This window comes from Rhodnius prolixus, unplaced genomic scaffold (assembly GCF_049639745.1).
Source record: "Rhodnius prolixus isolate KJV_2025 unplaced genomic scaffold, Rpr scaffold_2, whole genome shotgun sequence".
Taxonomy (NCBI): domain Eukaryota; kingdom Metazoa; phylum Arthropoda; class Insecta; order Hemiptera; family Reduviidae; genus Rhodnius; species Rhodnius prolixus.
In genome coordinates this window covers 35,793,752-35,820,317 of record NW_027411592.1, presented here as the reverse complement: position 1 = coordinate 35,820,317, position 26,566 = coordinate 35,793,752, and the positions used below count along the sequence as shown (strand labels likewise).

General features: G+C 33.2%; 1 protein-coding gene across 15 annotated transcripts in view; it reads left to right on the top strand.

The window, feature by feature from the left end:
* The first annotated feature begins 2,436 nt into the window (after positions 1-2,436).
* The window catches only part of LOC141450556 (uncharacterized), a 542,687-nt gene continuing 518,557 nt past the window's right edge, over positions 2,437-26,566 (top strand). For 6 of the 15 annotated variants that reach the window (XM_074121205.1, XM_074121197.1, XM_074121203.1 and 3 more), the window contains exon 1: positions 2,482-2,980. In XM_074121205.1, coding sequence (XP_073977306.1) covers positions 2,966-2,980 — 15 coding nt within the window. In that variant the 5' untranslated portion in view covers positions 2,482-2,965. Of the gene's footprint in view, positions 2,981-26,566 lie in introns of all 15 variants that reach the window. The other 9 variants (XM_074121191.1, XM_074121198.1, XM_074121188.1 and 6 more) reach the window with 6 other exon arrangements.

The following is a 26,566-nucleotide window of genomic DNA, read 5'->3' as shown; positions in this document are numbered from 1 at the left end:
TTTACTTTACTTTCACAACTACAATATATTTCTGCAATAAGTGAAGCTGATACATACAACATGATAATAGATAAGTACATGAATAGCATGAGGGGAGAATTCACTCATTCCCAAAGAAAACTCCCAAAGAGGAGTTCACTATTGTGCACTGGCACTTACTTCATTTAGAAGATCACTTGGCCACCTGCGCTTCAGCCGCCTGGGAGTATTTCCAGGCAATGCAGTAAGTTGGGATACTAGTGGATTAGGATGTGAGGTGATTGATGTGTGGAACTTAATATAACAGGATCTTATAGCTTCTGAAACATAAGGAACAAGGAAATCTCGGTGCAAGGTAGAGCTAGAGACATAGTAAGGAGCATTTGCGATTCGACGGAGTGTTTTTGACTGGAAGGATTGGATTCTTGTAGATATTGGAAGCTTTGGCTGAGCCCCAAAGTTCCATTCCGTATGTCCAGGCAGGTTTCAGTATCATCATAGTGTAGATAAGTCGTTTTTATTCTGTAGTGAGAGTTTACATCGCTTGTCGAGAAGTCTAGAGAGAAGTTTGAATCGTCTGTTCAGTTTATTGGGAGAGGGATGACTGTTGATTGAAGAGAATTAGTAGGATTAGTTGGGATCAGATTGAGTTGAAGACAATTTTTTTAAATTAGAATTGCAGTACCCCCTATGGGTAGTATCATCAGGGTGATCAGTTCTGTAGTTAGTGAAGTCGGTTATGTTGAAATAAGATCTGCAAGTAAAATGAGTCTCTTCTGCACTTTGAAGCATTAGTTTATGAAATAAAACCCTTAAAATTGGTTTTAAATGCCTTTTTGTTTAACCTTGCGCCAGATATGCTGCGAATGACAATGAAGTAAGTCACATTTTGAGGGTGCCATCAGTAACACTACCTACAGTTCAATTGCCTTGGCGATGGATAGACATGGCGTAGAGTCCACTGTTTCAAGATGGATCTGTAACATGCTATCATCAAGGAGAATCACAGCGAGTCTTTTTGGGGAATCGCTGGAGTTACCGAAAGTTAGGAGGTGCCCGCAGGGGGGGTTTCATCACCGCTCCTTTGGTGTATGGTCGTAGATGAGTTACTTGAGGTGCTAGACCTTCTTGGGTTCTCGGTCTTTGGCTATGCAGATGATATTTCTGTAGTGGTCAGGGGTAGGCACGAGACAATCGTGGCTGAACTCATGCAGTAAGCTCTCAAGGTTATAGAAAATTGCTGTAGAAGGGTAGAGCTTTCAGTGAACCCTTCTAAAACTACTCTGGTTCCCTTTACAAGGAGAAGGGACAAGGAGAGCTACAAAAACCTCCGTTTTTTTTTGGTAAAACTCTGGATGTGTCGTGTGAGGTCAAGTATCTGGGTATTGTAAGGGGCAGATAGAGAGAGTTACACTAAGGGCTAAACAGGCCCTTTGTGGAATAACTAGAACCTGTGGGAAGACATGGGGTCTTAGCCCAAAGATGACCCACTGGCTCTACACACGTACAGTCATACCTATCATCAGTGGTGTGGTGGAGGAAGACTGAACAACAGACGGCAATTAAGGCTTTAGCAAGGGTGCAGAGACTGGCCTGTCTGATGATCACGGGGGCCTTTAGTAGTACCCCTACTGCAGCGCTGGTGGTACTGCTGGGGTTGGCTCCGCTTCAATATGTTATTCAGGCGGAGGCAAGGGCCAGTGCGTACAGAATGGCGAGCAATGGGCAATGGAGGCGTATCAGCTCCTACATTGGCCATATGAGTATTTCAGATAAGGTCGACCCTGGGCCGGTTATTGACATGGCAGGGGACAGTATCTGTCCTAAATACAGTTTCGAGACTCCTTTTCAGGTGTGTATTAAACCGAGGAGGGTGAACTGGACGGACCAGTACCGGAAGGGAGGCATTTGGTTTACCGATGGCTCCAAGATGGACTATGGGACTGGGTCTGGAGTGTATGGGGTTAAACCCGAGGTACTCATTGAGAGATCTTTTGGGAGATACGCCACAGTCTTCCAGGCCAAGGTTTTTGCTAATAAAATATGTGCTGAGGAGGCTGCACTGAAGGCTCTCGTATCCTTCAGAATGACCTCTTCCCTGGCTTGGGAATGCGGGAAGGCCCTAGAACTACTGGCTATACTCATAAAACAATTTAAATTTAATTGATATTAAATGTTTTTTTATGGCTAATTACATTTTGTAAAAAGAACAAAATGGATTTTTTGTTTCATATTTAATCATTAAAAGCTTGAAAAGAAAACATCTTTTAAATTGCTTCTTTTTTTCCATTCATTAATACTTCTGCAGTTTTATTTACTTAGATAAATACAGTTATTAGGAAAGTACAAAATTAAAAAAAAAAAAAAAGACAAAATAAAGACAAGGAGAGGAGGTATTTTGTGGCGGCTAAATGGCCCCCCACCTGCTAACTTACCTCCCCACTCCCGTCCCTACCCTGTTAGCCGACTGATTTCCAGCCAAGAGTACCCGTCTTCAGTGCGAGTTACCCACCGGTCGGCTACGGGTGTCATGGAGACTTGTGGACTAGTGACCGACGATCAGATTGTACCAGACCCGCACATCGAGAGTTGGCTACAAATGCAGGTAGGGCCGTTTCGCGATTTTTAAAAAAAAGCAAAAGGGATAAACATTTTTCGTGATTTTTGTTAGTTAGTTTTTTTTTTTGTTCTAAAAAAGATTTCGAAGTTATATTTTTCTATAAAAAAAAATATATATTTATTTGCCCCTCAAGGAATAAACAAACTATACCTATTTACAAACAACAGTGTGCTACGACAAGCGGCTGCAACCCGGAATTACTATTACCTTTACAAAAGGAACCAGTGCTATTTGTACAAAAATTAAATTAATTTAAATAATAAAAAAATCAGTGTTTTTCATAAATCTGTTACAATATTATGTTTATGGTCTAAATGTTGTGAATTTTTGTGCGCGCTTCGTCTCTTGTTACAAAATTATTATAAAATGAGTGTGCATTGCGTGAGTTCTTTTTCTTTTATATTTTACTATTTATTTATTTAATTATTTATTTGTATTATTTTAATGCATTAAAAAAAAAGACAAAAATGAAACTCCATGCACAGACATTTTTAAAGTATTTCCCTCCTTTTCCTGCTTAGTTTAAAGTCAAATTCAAAATTTAAATTCAAATTTTCATTTTTAACGTTTCAAATATTTGCACTTCAGTTTTTGCTAATGTATTATTAAACAAATTTTAATATTCACTTTTCTTCATAAAACTATTTATTGTGGTAATTTTGAGTAAGTTTTTTTGAAATTTAATTATCTTCTATTTTGTTTGGTTCAAATCAAATTTTACCCCTAATAAATTGCATGCCGTCTTAGAATTTTGCTTGAATTATGCTTTGGCTTTAGATTAGAGGTGAATGCTTACTTTTTAGAGTTTTGCAGCTTATTAATTGTTTATTTTTATAAATTTTGTCAATACCTTATTAAATGTCTAGCGTTTATAGTTATGTTTGTTTCATTGAATAAGTTGTGTAATTGTTAATAATAATTGTGCAGTTACGAGAGGGTTCTTCTTATCTAATCCAAATTATCTGCTAATTTGCCCTTGAAATTAAAAAAAAAATATATGGAACATAAAGTTTGGCGTGCAGGTTATATTTTTAACAAGAAATTCCCGGTCTCCATCTTCTTCATGAATGGGTAAAAAAAAAAAAAAGTTTTGCTTTGCGTCTTTTATCAATGAAATGAAAGAGTGTGTCATTATTATGAAAAGACACACCGTAACCAATGCAATTGGTTGGTCTGTTCATGTCGGCACCTTGTTTACAAAATAAAACTAGCCTTTTTTTCCATTCTACATTTCTCGTGATTCTTCAGTCCCAAGCCAGTCTTCTTCTACATTACTAAAGAATGTTTTATTGCGACCTAATTGAAATTTATAACGTGTCCCAGTGGCTGTCCCGGTAACGAACCTTCAGGCGACAATAGTTTACTTTTTTGCCTTTATCTAAGCCTTATTGATCACTAAAACCTTCTCTAGCTGATGCTGATTTTTATGTCTACTTGCTTTTATTTTATTTTCACTTCTAGTATATAAATTGAATTCATATTTTAAAATATTTTGACTGCTTTACAATTGGGAATGTTAGAGTCTATTTTTTTTTAATGTTAAACACTGTTCTTCACTAAACATACACAGTTCGCCTAGAACGATTTTAATTGAAAGGTTCACCAACATGAAAAAATTTTCTTTCACCTTATTATTTGGGTCAAAACTAATCAAAATCCACTGAAAACCAAATCGGTTTACGTTGCGGATTTTTTATTTCTTTTTATATAATTTTTCAGGTCGAAAAACGGGAAAAACTTTTTTTTTTGCATTGTTAAGCCTAATGGAAAAACAATTCAGTTTTTTGCAAAACCAATGCATGCATTTTGAAGCTGAGGGAATTTCCGACAGATTGACGTATTTTATAAATGATAAAAATGAAATTTCGACATTCAAAATCAATAAAAAAGACATTTTTGAGCAAAATAAGGCAAAAACAAGGGTTTCTCGCATTTCAAAGCTTACTTAACAAATAAATCTTCTTCTATGAAGACTTCTTCGTTCTGTTGTTGTTTACAATTGTAATCATTTGTCTTTTAATCCAAAAAGTTTCATTAAATGAATTTGACTTGGAAAATTTCCCTTTTCCCAGTGTATAAATATTGTATTTTGCAGGAATTTTTCTCATTTTTGAAAAGTCCTTCCACAAAAAAAAACGATTTGTTAAGTAAGCTTTGAAATGCGAGAATAAGAATGGAGAAAACTCCTAAGTAAAACTTTAGTAATGCTACAAATTCATAAATTTATATTTACAAGTTTGTAATTCGAACAATTTGAAAAACTTAAACCCAAAATATCTTGCCGAAAATTATTTACATATATAATTCTTTAAATCTGTGCAAACCGTATTTTACTTTACAATTTCCATATTCCACCACTCTGGATGCCACAGATAAGTGAACTTTTCAAGAATCGTGTAAAAATTATTTTACCAATTCTTTTAGAATGTCTAAAATAAAATTTATCTTTCTTGCAAAAGAAGTAGATATAATCAACGAATTCCTAATGATAATTATTATCTGCATAAAGTTGTTTCTGGAACAATATAACGCCTTAACGATTTCAGATTAGTGAAAAAGTACTACTTTTTACACCGTTGAAGGCATTTGTTTTAAAAAACTATCTTCACTTTGTCTTACTTCTTTTAAGAAAAATTTATTGTAATCGGCCACAAAGCTATGGCGTATTGTGGTACTGGTTTCGATTTCCGGTCTACGCCTGGCATTTTATTTAATAGTAAGTATGAGAATTTAATGAAATATATGATTAACAGTCGCCTCCGCAAAGACATAAAAAGCCCACCTGACTTCACTGTTTTATTCGGCCAAATTTTGGATTTGTGTTTACAACAGCAATATCCGTCTTGATGTTCTCTTGTTATGAAAGATTTATAAATTGGCGTATTTGTGAGCGAGTGTGTTGCAAAGTTGATATTTCGAGAAGGGGCGCGATAGCACGATTTTCGACAAAATCGGTATAATTTAATGAACCGATTTTACAGTGTTTTGAGATTATAACAAAAACGGTACCTACGGTTTCCTGAAATTACTACTCATCTTGTTTGTTCCGGACAATTCGGTTAAGAACATTTCAAGGTGAGGGATAGATTGGCTTCTCTTTAAAGTGCAATTGTACAATGATACTAGCACGGAACACTTATTGAATGCTAATGAGGATTCAATTTGAAACGAAAAATTTAAGTTTGAAGAGAAATAACTTTTCGGAAGTTTATTTTTTAAAATTTATAACCAAATTTGAAAAATATGTAGTACAGTATTACAACAAACAAGGCGCCAAGGTAGTCGAGCGGTTTAGAGGCGAGACCTGCGAAGCTAATATGTAACATATTGTGGTACTGCGTTCGATTCCCGGTCTTAGGCCTTGGATTTTATTTAATGGTTAATAAAAGAAATTTACAGTAAAGTATGTTTGCCAGTTGCCTCCTAATTGGTAGTTGGACTTAAAGCCTGCCTGAAAAAATAGGCAATTATTTTACTTTACTTATTACCACAAACATTGAAGTTAACAGTATTATCGGTACAAATTAAAAATTACAAGAAATTTAATCAGGTAAACCGCGTAAAAAAGTGACGTGTGTATTCATTCAACTTTTTTAAAGCACTTTTTTAAAAGTCTTCTTTTGCTTCTTAACCGTAATTAAATTTAATTAAATTAAAAGTAATTGCTAATTAAGTACTGCAGTTAAATGTTTTTTTTTTTGAACAGAAGAATTTTTAACTTTCGGAAGATGGATTTAGGATTACCGCTTAAAAATCCAAGCAGTTTTTCGCCTCAGATTTCCTCTATTTCGGAGCCTTTTTTCAGCTTACTGTCCGATGAAGGATTGTGTTAACAGAATTAAGAGAATACCGTCAGCTGTCCGGACAGTTCCTTTGAGTATGCTGTCCCCATTGATGTCCATTACTTAATAGATATTTAAGATATTATTGAATATTCAAGAAGTGTTGAAAGTAATTTTTATTTCACAGAATTTAATAATAATTCCCTCGATTAGTGTAATTACCAATCTTTTATTTAATTTAAGAAAAACTTTTTTATGGAGAACGAGATTTTTAATATGTTACTATGTTATATTCATCATTAGCGTGATTGCTTTTTCTCATTAATAAATGACAAAATATTTATTTTCTACATTTCGGGCAGGTATTATTACGTCTAACTTCTAAATTAGGTGTCGTGGACGTGGCGACTAGTGATTGAATTTCACTCTAAATTTGTCATATTAACCATTAAATAAAACCTAAGGCCTACACAGGCATCCGAACCCGTAGCCACAATACATATTGGCTTTGTGGGCTCACCTCATACCATTCGGCTATCTTGGTGCCTAAGTAATTTCCTGTAAATTATTACAATGAAGTTTTAAAAATGAAACACGGTGTAAGCCTTAGTGCAAACGATTGATATTCCCACCTGTATTTTTTGGTTGTTTCTTTGTCTGATGCGCACCTCAGTCTGAATAAAGAAGAATTTCGTAAACTTCCCTTAAAGGAGCACACGGCCGACTCCTGGAGGAAGCTGGCACTAGAACGTGATTGCATTTGCAGATTTTTTTTTTGAGAGGAAATGGAGAAAACTCCAATACATCTCTTAACTGATTGCCAAGCCATTATTCGAGGAATATTTAGACATCTGTGTAACTACCAAGTGCTGGAGAAGAATTTTATCTCACTGTTATTCTCTCAGATCATGGGATTTGTTTGACATTTGTGAATAGAGTAGGTGCTTTAGGGACTTTTCTGGCACCTTTAAGGAAGGCTCAATAGGCCCTTAAATGTCGTAAGGCACATTTCAACCCTGGAAGTGGAAAAGCAGTGATTTTCCTTAAACCCCAAGATCTTGTGGTTTTTTCCCTTCGAATTTTGAGTTCTAACTCTCATTAAACTCCGCTTGTGAAGACACTGAATTTACTTCCGCCATTGTGATTTAGAAAGGAAGAAAATAGTTGTAGAAAATTTTAAGAAAGTTTACCTCAAAATTTGCTTTTAATGAGGAAACTTGTTTTCGTAAATAAAAACAAAAATTTTAGACTTCTGTTTACGATGATATGGTATGTTATGTGTAAAGTAATAGATCCTTTTTTTGATAAACTTTTGCTCAGTATCTTTATGCCAAATTTTATAATATGCCAAGTTAAAATGTCTAATTACAAAACTGAAAATGACTCATTACCACATGTTTTGGAGGTGGAAGAAATGCTATAAGCAAAATGAAGAAATCGTATTTCTACGATATATTAGATGTACTCGACGATAAAAACATAACTTAGGGCGACATAACTAACGTCGATCCAGGGAGAGTAATTTTCAATCGCTTCCTTCTTAATCTCGATCAGGGTTGATTGAGAAGTAACCGTGACCGTGGTCAATTTTTGGTCCCGATAGAGCTTCAGAATTCGTGGTAAATAATCGAAACGTTAGAAGAAGAATAAAACAAAGTGCAGTAATATTTTCGATTTAATTTATGTTGGAGGACATTTGTTCCCGTCCGTTGTAATATTTATGGCTTAAACATAACTTATTGTGCTAGGTGGTTCAGCTAAACAATACTCTGATTTCTGATCGAGTGAAATCATACAGCCATTATTATAAAGACAGACAGTAACCACTCGCTTAGTGGTTAGTTCACTCCCACGCTTAGATCTCGAATTTGAGGCAAGCTGCCTGCTGCACTTAAATTTTCTCTTCTTAGGAACTCAATAGAGGTCATGGTCTGGTTATGGATAATGTCTGTAACGATAAAACACTGTCCCGGAGACCGGCAGTGCACTGCAAATGATCTCAGATATTGACGATGTATTTTTTTTCTCTAAATTAATATTTTTTATTTAATACAAAGCAAAATAGAGATTCTATTTTGTTGGCTGACTAAAAATTGTTAAGTAAAGGGGGTAAGAATTGAGTGAAATATTGTGTGATAATCTCTGATTTGTATATTCAATTCAAACTATGCATTACAAAAATGCAGATTTTTTTGTATTTATTATACTAAACAAATAGATAATAAAAGAGTCAGAAATCAAGAACTTTGAGAAAATCCTGGCTTTATTTTTGTAAATACATTCTCTAGTTTCGTCTAGTGAATGGTGTCGTAATTGCCTTTGAAGTAAACTATTAATTTTCATATCAAAATAGCTTATTATAGTTATTATAACATGGTCAGGTAGAATAAGTTGTTTAACTAGAACATTTAAGTTAGTAGTTCATTTTAGCTAAATATATATTTATTGCACTTGAATTAATTTAGATAATTAATGTTCAATTTTGTTTATTTTTTCCTAAAATTTTGAATTTTAATATTCTCCGAGATTTATTAAATAGAGCTACTTTTCTTTTCTTTTCTTTTTAATAGAAATGAGAATTTTCCGTTCCATTTCCCAACGCCTTAATTAGTTTCGAGTCGTTTTGAAGCCAATTTCTATCTATTTTCCCCCACTGTGCATTAATGTGGTTTCTTTTGCTTTTTTCTCGTAGATTTTTATCAATCCTTTTGAGACTAAATGGCTAGATTATAATCTTAAAACTAGTTTCAGGTCAATTATTCCTCTGAAGTTGTCCGCTCTACAAAGAGCTTGATTTAGCTGTAAACAAAGTAACAATATTTAAGTTTTTAACGAGCCTAAAATGGAATTTTGAAAAACTAATTATCATTTTCAGTTTTCAATAAATAACTATGATAGTTTTAAAATTATCTCAGATTTAAGGAATACGGACCGAGCTTCAATATAAAAACAGATTGCGTCACAGTACACTATTTTTAAGTAGAAAAACATTAAATTATACTTTATTGTGGCAATATTAGTAGGATGCATAGTTAAATGCATTTTATTACTCAAGTGGATTTATGATATTATTGTAACATTTAGTGCTATTTATTTTTAATTATTACAATTTATTATTTAAATCCATTACTTCATAATGTCTGAAATATTTTATTTATTTATTTATTTATTTCCACTTTTTGAACAGTTTTTTCATGATTTTTTTTTTAATTTATAATTTCATCAAGATTTACTAAGGAGGATCCGCTTTGTAAGAGCACTTCACTTCTGAGGAATCAAATATGGAGTTTTTTTTAAATAAAAAGTTGTCCTTCATTTCCGTGAGTTTGTTCAGGGAAATAGGATGATTTATTGCTGTAAAGCATTCACAGTTTTAGCTTGTAGAGTGTTCTATCAATATCTAACACTTGCAGGATCTTTCGGGCTGTCCTCAAATACAACTTTTTGTCAAACCATTTCTCTAATTCTCCTGCTACTTTACTCTAGAATTGAGCTAGTTCCTTTAGTTCCTTCCACGCTTTCTTCGACCTAAAGCCTAATTGCCTGTTTACTAAGGTTCAGGCTCTATTCCAATCATCTTTTTACATGTTCCAACATTCTTAATTCCTTTTCAATTTTAACATATTTTGTTCTGTCCATTTTTTTTTCTTCGACCTCAACCATATTTCGTTCTCCTTTATCTCTTCCAGTATTCTCCCATTTATTTCTATCCCTATTTATTCTTTGCCTTAACTCTCAAGCAATTTTCTTCATTTTTTAAACTTTTTATCTTTAGATTTATCCTGAATACCTTTCTATTCAGAATGTAATCTCCGTTCAGACAGTGTTGGTTCTTAATCATTTTAGCAAATCAATCTTCAACTGACGCTTTTCTTAGACCATTTCCTTTATCATTACTCGATGACTAAGATCCGATCCAAAGTCTGCATCATTATGGTTGTTACTTAAATTATGACCATCATTATGCAAATTTGTAAAACCGTAAAACACATGAAATGTAATCGTAAAAAGAAGCCTATTCCAGCGTCTTTTCTCATACTATCCTAAAATGAATTATTCTAGAAATATAATAAATAAATGCACGCGTATATACGAAGTTTACTGACAATCCAAAGAGTCATTTTGCAGATAATCTTTAAAACGTGAACACAACATATTGAATTAATGAAGTAATTTCGGTTGAGTAATTCTCTTCCAATCCGGAATACTGGCAAACTTAGGCTTGCTGAATAATGCACAAGAGATAAGGCCGTACATTACACGAAAATGGCACTTTAGTGTACCATCTCCACTGATAAAGTTGTTCTTGATGAATTTTCAGGAAAACTTTTTCAAAAACAAATTAAATAAGTATAAAACATTAAAAATTATAAATGTATATGTCTCTGTCTATACGATGTTTCAATATAATTTGTAGGGTTCGTTTTTAAGTAAATCACTAAGGCTAAAGAATCTCTTCTGTAAAGTTAGCGTATTTTCTTCAAGTTTGGAAAATACCGTCCCACATTTGATTTTTATTCATATCACAAAGGAGGCCAGTCAGTAAAATCAACAGTAAATTGGGCTTCAGAAGTCTGACAACTCCGCTCTTACGAATTTCCCATTGTTGGAGTTTTCTGGCAAAATGTTTGAAATAAAATTTATAGAGTTACTTATTCGCAACTAGTGCACCGAGTTTCAAGGGAATCGTTGGAGCTGTTTTCATAAAATACTTAAAAAAATTTGATTCAGTTAAGTGGTACCATTTGGTTGATCGATTTTGATTGAAAATCGATCTGATTTTGGTACCTAACCACGGTATAAAATTTGAACTTTCGGTGATTTCTAGTTATAGAGTTAGGGTGGATACCCAACCACATCGTCCAGTTTGCCAAAATCCGTCTCTGGGAACCTCTAAACCGATACTTTCTGTAAAACTTTTTTTTTTTAATTTATTAAGTTATCTACAATCTGTATTACATAAATACAATAAGTAAATCTGGAAGTACTAAGATTAATTGGTACGTAGGGAAGGGATTAGCTATGCGGTTAGCGTACTGGACTCCCACGCGGAGGTCCCGAGTTCGAATCCAGCTGCTGACCCTTAGATTTTCTCTTCCTAGGAGTTTCTTACAGCTCACTGTCCGGTGATGGACAGTGTTGTCTGTAACGAGAGAACACTGTCCGGAGGCCGGCAGTGCACTAAAAATAGCTCCGGGCGCCAATAACCTTAGATGTTGTCGCGCCTTAAATCATTTAAAAAAAAAAATTAATTGGTACGTGAAGAGCAGGAGGAGAGAAATTGCCCAGTGGCAGCACTCTCTACGGGATGTAACGATCTTTAGGTCTTCAGACCTCAAGGAAGTCGCGGGGCCACTGGCCTCGTGGGGTTAATTATTAGGAGGATTGTCAGAGGAGGCGAGAGACTGTACAACAGGATTTGAGCAAGTAGAGAGAGCAGTATGGAATTTTTGATATTTAATCTTGGCGAGTTGGTGTACGAAGGGGATGTTGAGATCGTTGTGAAGAGAAAGGAGCGTCAGCTATCTGTCGGAGGAGTTTTGACTGAAATGTTTGTACAGTCCGTATGTTTGTAGGTTTGGCTGAACCCCACAGCTCTAGTCCTTAAGTCCATATAGGTTTGAGAATAGTAATGTATATTAAGCGTTTGAGTTCAATAGGTAATTTGGAACGTCGTCCAAGTAGTCTGTAAAGCAGTTTCGCCCGCTTTGTCATTACTTTTCTTTTAAGTCTAGTGTGTGGGTTCCACGTGAGTCGTTTGTCTATGTAGAGCCCAAGGTAGCGCACCAGATCTGTAAAAGGAAGAGGATTGCTGTTGAAGAGGACAGGTGGACAGGAGCCCCGCCGTAGAGTAAACGTGGATTTCTGTGGGTTCATTTTAATCCGCCACTTCTTGGCCCAGGATTCTATTTTATGTAAGTGCCTGTAAAAAGTTAAATTCGAAATTCCATTTAGGTCATTATGCCTCTGAACCGATTTCCCTTGTGTCAAAAAAACGTCTTCTGATTACCCGTCTAATTCTGATTACCCGTCACTTAAATGTAGGCATTAAATATAAAGTTCAAAAATTCAACGGACTTTTTTTTTAATATTTATTCTTTATTTATTTTTTAAATGTTATACATTTACCCTTCAAAGAAACTGTGAAGCCGAATATAACTAGAAATCTCTAATTATATTAAATATGACTTCGATATTTTCTACTACTCGTAGAAAATGGCTTTAAGTTAACCCAGGTGCTGAGTGGCCATGGCAAGTTCCGGCAATACCTTCATCGCTTCCGCATTATTAGTGACCCCAACTGCCAGTGTGGAGATTTATCGAGTCAGACGGTCACCCATATTATTTTTGATTGCAGGCTGCTTGAAAATTTTCGCCTTCATTTAATTCAGGCTATTTTGGTAAATAACTTGGAATTGAGTCACTTGTCACTGCTGCATAACGAAATTCTACCGTTATTTGTGAAATTTGTAAATAACATCAATTTTGATAAATTGTAATTAAGTCAATCGACCCAAAAGTGATCTTTCTTTATTTAATTATCTTTCTTTTCTCTGTTTCTTTCTGTTTATCTTTCTTATAATTATCTTTCTTTCTGTTTTGATTATTATGATTTTAATATTCTTTATTATTTTATTATATCATTTAATTTAATATTATTATTTTGTTAGTATTATCAACTATTATTGTTGTTAAATGTTGTATACCAGCATGTATTATACAATGTATGGAGCATGCAGAAATAAAATAAAAAAAAAAAAAAAAAACTACTCGTAGTAATCTGATTATCGATATTAATTTTTAATATTCTTGATTAATGAGCTGTCAATAAGTTACTGAAAACATTACCACTGAGTTGTCAGATAACGTTTTTATTTAGCATACGAAGTGACCTGCTGAAATGGAATGATTTGTCGGAATATATTTTTTTATTTTAGTTAATCAGCTTTTCTTACTTATTTAACGAATTACATTGCAGGAAGTGCACGCTTTATGCAAGAAAAAAAAAAAAAGTTGCATTAGCAATGTGGAATTCTCTTTGAGAAGCAAATACCGAAAATGAATTCTAAAATAACTATTCGGGAGTACATTTCAATTTAAAGTAGAAAGTTTTCGTAGTTAAAAACGTGATCAGAATTTTGGCCTTCTAATTTAGAGAAAGAAACGATTTTCTATGTTTTAATTATGTTCCCAAATTTTTTGGCACTTTTAAAAATAGAAGTCGAGGCTTGTTACATCTAAATAATTCAGGACCACGCTTTGCTGCTTTTATTTTTTATTTTTTTAACTTCCTCTTGTGTTTAGTAACGGCTAGCTGGCGAGGTGCACTTTAATTAGAAAACAAGTTTTGGAGCAAAAAAATCTTCGAGTCTTTAGTAAAACCATTAAAAATATAATATCTACAAATTTCTCAACTATTTCTACATTACTTGGGACATTTAGTTAAAGGACATGATGAAATAAAAAAAAAAAGAAAAAAAAAAAAGGTAATTATATAATGAGTAAAAAGTAGAATTGTGAACAGTTTTTTGGTAATAATAATCGATCAAAGTTATACATTGACTGATCATAAAGGAGCCAAAACAGTTCTCCGTGGACGGACATTCAATAAATCTAAAACAATACAAACTGAATAAATTAGAATGGCCATCCAGACCCTTGGGAATCGTCGCGTCGGAGATTCGAATTTATCTATTTATTTTTTTTTAATTTTATTGATCCGTCGTCGCACGCATGTATCCCTCACCGCTTTCGACTTTTGGTCTAGAGAAAATTCAGTTTAATGAAGAGATTTCGATGTCTCTTATGTTAAACTCGAGTATTAGCTCATTACTTGAAGATTACTTGAACAATGAAGTCCTTGATGCACATCACTTTATTGTGATGCATCACAGACGGACATGTCCTTCCATTAATTTAACAATTCTCTGCTTGCTACGGCTGACCCAGGTGAGATATCTTAGAATCCACATGACCAGGAGGCTCAACTGGAACTGTCACAGTCTTCACGTTCTCCAGGTACTGATGAAACGGTGAAACTGATGAAAACTTTCCCATACTTCTAGAATAAAGTTTTCCTTTAAAAACAAAGTACTACATAATTCAGAACTGGACTCTTTTATGGATTTACAGGCAGTAATTCCAGATTTTTGGATTCCACTTCCTCTACTTCCTCTGCATTCAAACTGCACAGACAAAAATCCTAAAAATAAGTGGTTACCACGCCTATTTTCAAGTACAATGAAAATATCCATTTAGAAGTTCCCTTCGATGGATATCCGCTTAAGTTTTCTTAAGTTCCACAAATCCTTAACTCTATCTAAATCCTCTTTACTTCCAGTTTCCTTTCGCCAGATAGATACTAGCCGAACCTCCCCGAAGACGCTTTGCCTAGAGAGCGTGAGCTTTAGTTATAGTGATTTAGTGAGTCTCCTTTCTCTATTTGTATTTGTAATGTTGAGATATTTTTATGATTTGGGAAATTCTATTAAACAGTCTATTAAAGAAATTTAACCCGAACATGTGGCTTTATTAATTGAATTAAATAAATATTATGCAATTAAACGGAATTTCTAGCCAGTTAAATGTTTTTTAGGACATCTCGTTTCCATATATAGTGAATTTGGAGTTTGAATAAGAAGAACGGGTGTTTTTTTTTAAAAAATATTAAAATATTACATTTTCATTACTTTTGCTAATGAACAAGATTTTCAACTTGTAACCTCCTGTTGATCATGCGAACTGATCGTATTTTAGAATTAATGATCTCATTACTAACGCTGGATTAATGTGGTAATTATTATTTGGCCTATAAAGAAGTAAATTTCCTTCTTAGAAAATACCGAAATAATAAAAACCGGGCTGTTTCTTAATTATGAGTTATTTTTTAATTTAGATATCTCTTAAGAAATAGTTTAAAGTGGCCCAAAAAATTGGTAATGAATTTCATGTAAAAGTTCAGTTTTTACGTTGCCATATTGGATTTTTTTTTAAAACACCTTTTCTATTATAGATATCATTAAAAAAAAAATGTAAGTAAGTATACTTACAAGTAAAGTATTACAATGTACGCTATTGGATATTCTTTGTAGGTTATCCTAATCTGGTCACATCTTAATTTATTTTCATTTCGTTGAAGTACAAAAAAAAAAGATTTAAATCTTGAATTGTTGGTGTGGTTGAACCAGATATATTTACAAAAACAAAAAATTCCATCAATACTTCATGTATCGATTTATTACAAGGGGAATATCTTGCTGTGACGTAATGCTGTAGTAAAATCTCCACCAGAAGTACCAACACTTTACAGATTAGATTTTTCCGTTTTTCAAAAATGGTTTCTACGATTTTCTACTTACTTTTTTTTTTTTTTTTATTGTGAGGAAGGAGGTAGAAAAGTGCCCTGCATCCTCAAATTGCGCCCCCTTACTGTTGCTAGACGAATCTTTACAGCACCTCCTCCAGTCCTAGATATCTGAGAATTCTTAGTACTTGGTAAGTACCTAGTTGTTTCAATATCATCCTTCTTGAATGATAACATCGCAGTCAATTATTGAAGTTTTCTTCATTTCCACACGGAATCTGCAAGTACTGTAGCTTACTTCAGGTGCTCTTCGAGGCCAACAATGCTACGTGAAGAAATATGTCAGTTTACGGAATTTATGTTTAATTAGGCCGAGGCACGCCTCAGTTCTTCCTGATGGTTATAGTTCCCAAGACAGATTTTTGCTTTACTAATTGTACTTATGACAAAGTTTGAATTGTAATATTGTCCAGGAAAGTTAAATTGAGGGTACTTCCTGTTAGAGCAAAAGGGTAACAATAACTTAATAACGAGTTAGGATGTTCAAGTTAGATATATTAAGGTTTACGTGCCTTTAAAGGGGTCCAACAACAAGCTTTTGGACTAAATTAACCAAGCGAAAGTAGTTTTTTACGGAATTGATTTAATTTTCTGGGACAGAGCTCCAATGATTGTCAATAAACTTAAAATAGAAAAACAGAATTGGCAGTTTATGGCCGAGGACTAAGAATGCTTCAGACAATACTCACTTCAACCGACTAGCGCTTCAAATTTGATAAAAACTTGACAAGAACAAAATCACCAGATACAGAACTTACATACTTAGTTGGATTGATTCCAAGCGACTCCAGTCTCTTTAGAAGGAAACGGAACAAATACTGAAAGATCGTTCCCAGATTCCTCTATTAATGCAGATAATAGACAGGCTACTATTGATACAGAAAAATTCTACTTGCAGCGACATCAGAAAAACAAATTCATACATTCCTACAGTGCCAAAGCAATGATGACACAAACAATAATATGTTACGTAATAATTATATAAAATTAGAAAGACATGTTCCAGGTCAATCAAAATTTTTTCATTTGAAGAGCGTTAATTTAAAATGTCAGAACACTTTTTCAAATATTTTTTTTTTGTAACTGTATTATTTAAATGTGTTTATTAAGTGTTATATTTCCGCTTTAATTAATTAACCAAGTGACCTGACTAAAATATTGACTGACCTTTCTTCTTGTTAACCTTCACTAGACGACTATGCAGCCGAAGGTTCCTTTACTTATATTAAAGTCTCCCACTAATTTGTATTCTACTCACATAATTGCCAGATTATTACTTACTTTTTATTTATTTTTTTCTCTTACACTACTAATTTGAGAAGATAGTTGTTTTCAAGCAGATTTTTACCATTTGAGATTTCAAAGGAAATTACCGTTTAAATTTCCTGAGATCAATAAAGTGGTTTTCACAAATGGTTTTATCTGTTTAAATGTGTAGATATTTCGGTTAGGTACCGCCAGATGATTGCCACAATTGGTTTTGGTGAAATCGATCAACTAAAAGCACCTCTTACTGGTTTGATTTTTCAGTCTTTAAAATTCTCTTTAAAAAAGGATTCGGCGATTTTTCTTCAAATTTTAGATCTATAATTTCGGTGCCCCTCACCTCCTAACCTCATGGCTACTCTGATGCCTTACTTTTCAGCGTAATCTGTGAGTTAGGAACTTCAGCGTAGTTGTAATAGAATGTTTTTCACTTTAGATGTAGTCACTCACTTCCGTTACAACAACATTTATGAAATTTCATTAACTGGCTAAATTTGGAAAGCATTCAGTCCAAAAAATAATAAACAACGCAAAAAAAAAAAAATTAAGAAATAAAAAAGACAAAGTAGGCCCCCAAATACAAGCTGGGTTATTATAATATTTGTTGTGGGTTGAAGCTCGGAGTGTATTCATTCAGAAAACCAGGCCTACGCTCTTGTAACGTCCAGCATAAAAAAGAACAGAAATGCGGCAGTGATTAATTGTATCTATACATACCGAATTAATTAATTACGACAATGATTTCCTGTTCGCAGCTAACACTAGGCGACCTTATACTTTTCTGATTAGTTTATTATAATTTAAACGAAAATGAAGCGAAAATTGTAATTTTTGTTTTCCTAATTTTCTGAGATACATTAAAACAGAATTGGGGTAATTTAATTTGAATTCAGAGTTTAAGCTTCATGAATTTAGAATATAAAGTTTAATAAAATGAAATAGTTAATATGCAACGATAAATACCTAATAAGAAAATTATTTTTTAGTAATTATTTTTAATTGTTTAAATTATTTTTTGATTTATTATTATTATTTTTAAGAAGTAAATAAAATGTAATTGTTATCTGAAAAATAAAGTAAAATGTTAGTCGTAAGCCAGGCCTTCGATCGTGTTTGACATCCTGGATTACTGTTCAAACTAAAAAAGCATCTTCCCTCAACATTCTACCTCATTCTGCGCTCCTATCTCTCAGATAGATTCTTTCAAGTTAGTACTGGCTCCGCAATCTCTTCTTTCTCCACAGTGGAGGTGGGTGTGCCGCAGGGGAGTATACTTGGCCCCATCCTCTACACAGTATACACATCAGACATACCTGTACAACCCTCTACACTACTCTGTACATATGCAGACGACACAGCCATTCTAGCTACAAGTACACATCCTTCATCAGCTTCATACAAGTTACAGACACTCTTACATAAAATAGAATCCTGGACAAAGAAGTGGCGGATTAAAATGAACTCACAGAAATGCCACGTTTACTCTCCGGCGGGGCTCCTGTCCACCTGTCTTCTTCAACAGCAATTCTCTTCCTTGTACAGATCTGGCGCGCTACCTTGGGCTCTACATAGACAAAAGACTCACGTGGAACCCACACACTAGACTTAAAAGACAATCAGTGTCAAAACGTGCGAAACTGCCTTACAGACTTCTTGGACGACGCTTCAAATTGCCCATGGAACTCAAACGCTTAATGTACAAAAATATTCTCAAACCTATGTGGACTTACGGACTAGAGCTGCGGGGTTCATCCAAACCAACAAACGTACGGAAGGTACAAACATTTCAATCAAAACTCCTCGGACAGATAGCTGACGCACCTTTCTATGGTGACTAACCTTACTCTTCACCATGACCTCAACATTCCCTTCATAGACCAACACGCCAAGACTAAATATCAAAAATTCCATACTGATCTCTCTACTTGCACAAATCCTCTTTTACAGTCTCTCGCCTCCTCTGACATCCCTAAAAATCCTACTCGCCGACTGAATCGCCAGTGGCCCGGCGACTTTCTTGCAGTCTGAAGAACTAAATCTCTCCTCTCTCCTACTCTTCTCTTCATATTCCCCTATCTCATATAGAGAGTGCTACCGCTGGGTAGCTCCTCTCCTCCTGCTCTTCCCGCACCAGTTCATCTCATCACCTCCTATTTATTTATTTTATATATTTATACAGATTGTAAATTACAAAATAAATAAAAAAAAGAAGAAAAAAAAGTAAAATGCTTAAAATTAATACTTTTTTTTTTATTTGCCAAGTTTGTTATTGTCTGGCTCCAGGATTTATCGTGCGCTCTCAAAATCCATTGCCTAAGAGCTGATATCAAGTGCTCATAGCATAGCCATGGACAGGTTTTGCACCAAAGAATCGAGCAGATGCTCCATTGTTGGCCAGCTAATCTGCAACTTCGTTACCTCTGAATCCATCCCACAGCGGGCGTCGGTCCACTCTAGAACTCCTTATTGCATCTGGAATGCCGCTTAAGGGACTCTCTGCATGCCCAATCAAGGGATGAGGTGGATTTACTAGCTGCTAGCCCTTTCCTTAATCTCTTTCTTTAAATCATTATTTTTCTATGTCTCTAGATATTCCAGAAAAATCTTTTGTTTCGTGATACCTACCTTACACTTGGATCAGATTCAAAATTAAATTAAGTTCTGAACCCGTATAAAATAATAATAATGTATTTATTTATCAGCCGAGAAATATTAAAAGTATGAGTTATATTTGGTTCCAGTTTTTGCACAAGCTTAGTGAAAACTGTCACAAGAGATTACCTACAGGTGCCACTCAAGTAGGGCATTAATGTCTAGTCCAGACGGAGTCACCTCACTTAGATATTCCCCAGTGGGGACTAAGTTTGACCTGATGGAACCATAAACCACCGGTTAGGTGGTATCTCTTACCATCAGTTATATTATATGTCTCTGCAGCACTCAATCCTTCTTGGTCTGACTTCCTTCACCTCACTAAATAAACAAAATAACCTGATTCCCTTCTATACTCTTGCTTGTTCATTTTGCTTCAATACATCAACTACTATCTTGACATTTCCTTGATTAAAGTAATTTTCACGAACTTATGGGAATTTTCAGAATTAAAAGTCTTGTGTAAAAACTCTCATAATTTTCTTTTTCCACTTTTATCCTGCTAATTATTAATTAATAAAAAAACTGATTAATTTTCTTTCAACTCAAGATTTGCAAATGTGGCCCTCATTGCTGGATATTATCTTTGATTTTAACCTACCTAGCTCGCAAGTTTATTGTATACATGGCCATAATCTGGGCTAGATTAATTACTTTTGTATTCCGGCTTTACGTACGTTACTGTCTAGCACTACACTTACTGCCATGAATAACTGTCACGAGAGATTACCTCCAAGGTACATTTTGAGTCAGCGAGTGAAGTGCGAGACGGCAACATAAGTAAAGTCGAAATCTCTACACCAAACTTATTAATCTAGCTATGATGATGGAAGGAAGTTCGAAACCGGTCAGAGATACAATAATTATCTCTACCACGACGGATAAAATCAGTGATTGTAACATTTGAATCATATTTAACTTTGCTATAAGTTCGGACGCACATACTTTATTATATTTCATCTTTTTTGCTTGTTGTACTAGCCGTATGGTTGTAAAATTCTTAAATGAAAACAAAAAATCGTTTGTAAGTTTTTTAAAAATCCTGTATCTCTACTTGTTCTAATCTTCTTGTACAGTCTGTCGCTTCCTCTATCATCCCTAACAATCCTCCTCGCCGACAGAATCGTCAATGGCCCCTTGACTTTCAGCATGACTAACCTCATTCTTCACAACAACCTCAACATCCCCTTCGTACACGCCAAGATGAAATATAAAAAATTTCATACCGCTCTCTCTACTAGCTCTAATCCTCTCGTACAGTCTCTCGCTTCATCTGACATCCTTAACAATCCTTCTCGCCGACTTCCTTGCAGTCTGAAGATCTAAACATCATTGTAATCCTATAGAGAGTGCTATCGCTGTGTAGTTTCTCTCCTCCTGCTCTTCCTGCACTAGTTCATCATATTTACCTCCTATTTACTCATTGTATATATTTATACAGATTCTAAATTACTAAATAAATAAATAAAAAAAAACCCTAAGTCACACTGAAATGACTCCTTAAAAATAAACCTAACTTTTTCTAGGAACTGCCTTAAAAGCAATTTTCATAGAGAAATTTCTAACGTAAAATATTTCAGTAACATTGCTGAATTAGCAAATTTTAAGAAAATTCCTGAATGGTATGGATCTCTTGACTGGAGCGATTTTCCACTTATTTGAGATTTTTCCGAAAATAATTTCCACGATTTTCTTATTTGATATATACGCAAATCAGTTATAAGGTGGTTCCCAAGTTAGGGGTTAGGGCGGCCTTGTTTTTAAGGTATTTCAGCGTAATGTGTGGTTTTACAAACTGACTAATATCAGTAAGAATTAAATATGATTCAAATATTTGGATTTAGAGGAGATATTGATTTAGAAGCTTGAGGATTGTAATTAGAGGAAGTCATGTGAGTGGTAATGCCAGACTTTTTAGCTGTTCTGATTGCAGTAATTTATTTCTATACCTGTTTTATTAAGGACACTATAATTAAATATAATTTATTATACCATAAAGTATTTCTTTCTTTTTCATATTTCAGAAAAAGTGTTAACAAAATTAATCTGTTTAAAGGTGTGACTAAAAGATAATATATAATGTTAAATTTGTAACAAAAACAAAAAACAAAATGCACATTAAACTTCGGGGTATACATGTACATTAGAAAATGCAATGCAATGTTATGATGGTGCAATAGCTGATCCAAGATAAGGGGATACATCTGGGTCGGCTCTTTTTGATAAAATCCGGTTTACAAATACATGATCTTGATTAAAGTAGGGTCAGTTTTTAGAAGAAAACAACTTTTAAATCATTATATTTAATCTCAATGTAAACTTTATCCTATGTCAATATTAAAATAATTGGTTCTAGTTTTCAATATTTCTTGATCGTCCTTTTATGGTCTACTTGATGGGTAGTTTGTTATATTGTCGTTACTTTGCAGAATAAAAACATGAATGTAATGAGGTATTCTAAATATATTTAAATATTGTATAATATTTGACATTTATATTTTTGTTTAATGAACTTAACAAAACATGATAACTAAGTTAAATTATTGTTATTATTGGTTAAATAATGTTGCCAATGCTAACTTTATTAAATTGGGACGTCCAAGATAAATAAAGCTTTCATTGTATTCACTTTTTTCTTCATTTTTTAATTTTTTTATTAATATAATCCATATATATATTTATACTGCATAATTTAATGATTATAGGGGGAGCCTAATGCGTCAAATTTGTGAATTAAAATAATAGTCCAATATTTAATTGAACTCCATTTAATATTTTGTTTTTGGTGGAATATCATGTTTCTACAATATGTTTCTCAGTTTGCTCAATTTTGGGTGTTCTATACTTTGAGAGACCTCGCCTGACGCAGTAAATGCAACTGTTATCTGAATTGGTCTCGCTACTTTTCACCTCAAATAACAGTAATTAAAGCTAGGTTTATCTTATACCCATGCTAGAACCCTCCCATGCTAGATTCAATAAATTTGATGAGGTAAAGTAATAACAATAACAGGCTGTATCGAATACTTGTCTGAAGGCAGGCAGTGCAAAAGTTGTTGGCACCTGTAATCTCAGATGTTGACGTGTCTTAAATTAACAGTAATTCACATTAAGGCGATATAATCAAAGAAACGTATGCACCTTTCCAAGACGAGAGCAATTTTAACCGTTGCCCGTTTTAGAAGCGAAAGGTACCTCACATTTTGAACATTGTATTATAAAATCCAAAATCTACTGAATCTTTGTTTGTAGTGCAGCCATGAATATTATATGCAAGATAATTCTATCAAAATATATACATATAGATACTAATCAAAGCTCAAAGCCCCAATAATGAACTAAATATAGTTCAAAACGTTGGCGTAAAGATTTTTTTTCTGCAACCATGTAGGAATGTTCTCATTACTCAATTAAAATCAGCTGTGTAATGCCCAACTTCCCTCACTAGTGGGGGAAAATTCTCATTAGTATCACTTTCCTCACTGGTGAGTGGAAAAACTTTTATTGTACTTCCTTGATATAAGAAGTTTTGTTATCAACATAAATATATTCTGTAAAACTTTAATAAGCTTATTTAACGTAACTAAATAATATTAGTTACGTATATTATAGAAATATTAGCTCCTTTGGATCTGGAGAAAGTTATCTGAATTTGAAGTGCCACATCAACAAATTAAGGTTGATGGCTCAGATAAGACTGGCTTGTAAAAAGTGCTCTAAGGTATCATGTGGTGATATGCGCTATAAATTTTCTCCAGAGAGTTACTGTCTGCTTTGTGATTCACAACAGTTCGATACATTGTCTCATTTCTTTTTAGATTGCTCAGAACTTAATCACCTTAGAACTAAATACATTTCCTGTTTCATAAATGATTCTCTGACTGCGGCTGAAAAAATTGAAAATTTATTGAACACTTTGGCCTTAAGTAAAATGAATAACCTCTTCTTGTTTACAGTGAATGGTCTCAAACTTAAGTGTTAATGTTTTTTTGTGCGTGTATATAATGTCATTTAACATATACTTGAGTATATGCATAAATTTACTTTTTCCTTTTTTAGGCGGTTTATGTATTTTTTTTGTGGCTTTGATTCTTCATCTTTTCCTCTCCGTTTCATATCTATTTTCTAAGTTCATGAATATTATTGTTTTAATTTTTGTGCAATTTCTTTTTTTTTATTATTATTATTTTGTTTGTTTGTTTATTTATTTCCAAATTAATCAAATCTACTTAATTTCGATTTTATTAGATATCAAGTGTTCTACTTTTGTTTGTATTTTCTGTATTTTTTAAGCAGTTACTTTAATTTTGTATGTTTTATTATTATATTGTACATGCGCTGTTTGCATTCCATTATCTATTTTCAATACTTTGAGTTCAGCATTATTGTAATCACAAATACATACAACTCCTTGCTTGTAAAGTGTAAACTTAAAAAGCAATAAATATTATTATTATTAACTAAATAATTAAAAAACGAATATTAAAAAATAAAATAAAAATTGAAAGGAATATAGAAATAAAAATAATACTTTAATAAATAATTAGATATTTTTAATTATAACAGTTAAAAAGGTTATAGTGTTACCTTATAGAAATTTAAAATGGATTCTAGTGATTCCTGTTTAGAAAACACTCCTCCATCAATAAAAGAAACAGCAGAAAATGTAATAAGTAATGTAAATACGTAAGTAATGTAAATAATTGTAATATAACAATAAATGTTTATAATAAATAAATTACTTTTTGTAGACTGTAAAAATGAAATTTTTAATTTTTTTAGTTAATAAAGCTAATGGTTGCAGAAAAAATATAATATTTAACTACAGTGTAAAGTATTTTCCTATTACTTTTACTATAATAACTATAACTATTTTTATTTATTACTGATAAAAAATCAAGATTCCCCAAAAATCTAATGTATACATTTTTTTTTGTAATTATAGTTATAAGATAATTATTTAGGGTTTACATTGCAGTCATAGAAACTGTTAAGATCCTCACCAGTTATATTTTTCTCGTATTTTGTAATGTATTTTCAACATTACTTAATTAGACTTTATTTAAATATCGGCCTTATTTTGGATAATACTAATTTATTTCTGAAAAATAAATAGAATAATTTATTTTCGATTTATTACTAGCTAATGGAAGCAATTAATTGTAAAAGTAATTGTTTTATTGCTATTTTTATTTAAGAAGTATCTTAAGGCCGTTAACATATTTTATGATCACTTATGTGTGTAAAACATAAATGGACAATATTTTATAAATTAATAATTGCGAAACACTTTTATGGCTTGCACTCAGCCACCGTCTAAAAAAAAAAGCTATTTTAGAAATAGTTTCTACAAGAATCCAAAGTCGTTTTAAAACTATTTAACCATTTGCTTTTATTTAGTTTTCCCACATTAGATTGGGTTTTTTTAATTGCTTGTTTATAGTAAATTAAAGCAACGTGTTTTTTAAATTTTATTGAATATTTACATTTGTTTTATTAGATTTAACTGATTTAGATGTTTTTATAACCTCACTAGTTCCATTAGAATGTGGTTAATTAACCAAATATATTCAAACTAATGAGCTAAACTTCAGTATCTTGCAATATTCGTAGTTTTAGGAGTGGTTCCTTGCAATAGATATCCATCCATTTTATTTTACTTTCTTATTGCAGATTAGTTTAATTTTTCGAAATTATTATCATTATTTTTATCTACAACTTGCAGGTAATGCGATTGATTTTGTAAAATGTTCTAGATGTTTTGTGGTCCTTCAAGTTCAAATATCTGTTTTATTCAGATTATAGCTTTCTTGAATTGTATAGTAATGAAACTGAACGATACGTACAAAACTCTAATTGATTTTATATTTGGATATTGTTGATTTGTGTTATATATATGAACGCCTATTTCTTAATAATCCGAACCCTATTTGAAGTACCTCCACCCAATCTTTTTTTTTATTTAAGTACACAATGTTTTGTTGTCCGTTTTAAAATATTGTTAAGTTTTGGGTAATCAGGTTTAGAAAAATTCTTTTTGATCACTATTAACCCTTAACGGTCCAATGCCGCCATATAAGCGGCATAGCACTTTTACTTACTGGGACCAATGCCGCGTATATGGCGGCAAAAATCTCCTTTTTTTTTTAATTTTTTTAGCGCATCAACACTTTTTTAGGTTATTAGCACTTTTTTCAGTGCACTGCCGGTCTCCGGATAGTGTTCTCTCGTTACAGACAACACTGTCCATCACCGGACAGTGAGCTGTAAGAAGCTCCTAGGAAGAGAAAATCTAAGGGTTAGCAGCTGGATTCGAACCCGGGACCTCCGCGTGGGAATCGAGTACGCTACCCACATAGCTAATCCCTCCCCTAAAATTGTTGTTGTCGTCATATTTACAATTAGCTTCTAATTTCCCTTCTATGAATTTATTTCCACTTGTTATCGATGTTCCGTTATCTTTTGTTGTTTTTTTTTTGTACATGCACTTTTGTCCCTTTGCATTTAAATTCAGTCTTGTTTTGATTTTGCAAGTAAACGTGAGCTATTTTACACAGTTGAATTTATTATATTTTATTTTATTTTTTAAAACCGTAAAATATGGCCGGAAACTTTAAAAGAATAATAAAGAATGATTACAATAATTTGAATGACTACATTAGCAGTACTGAGGACGATTTTGATTTCGGTACTTGTATTGATAAAAATGAAAATCGAAGAAACAGTATATTTTCAGACTGCACTAGTGACAATAGTAGTGATAGTGAAGTAGTTCCTAGAAAGAAAACACGAATAGCAATTATAACTTATAGTGAGGATGAAGAAGATGACTACGTTAGTACTGATGAGAATACTGAATGGAAAGACGTTACGGAAGCTGATGACATTCCATCTCGGATAGAA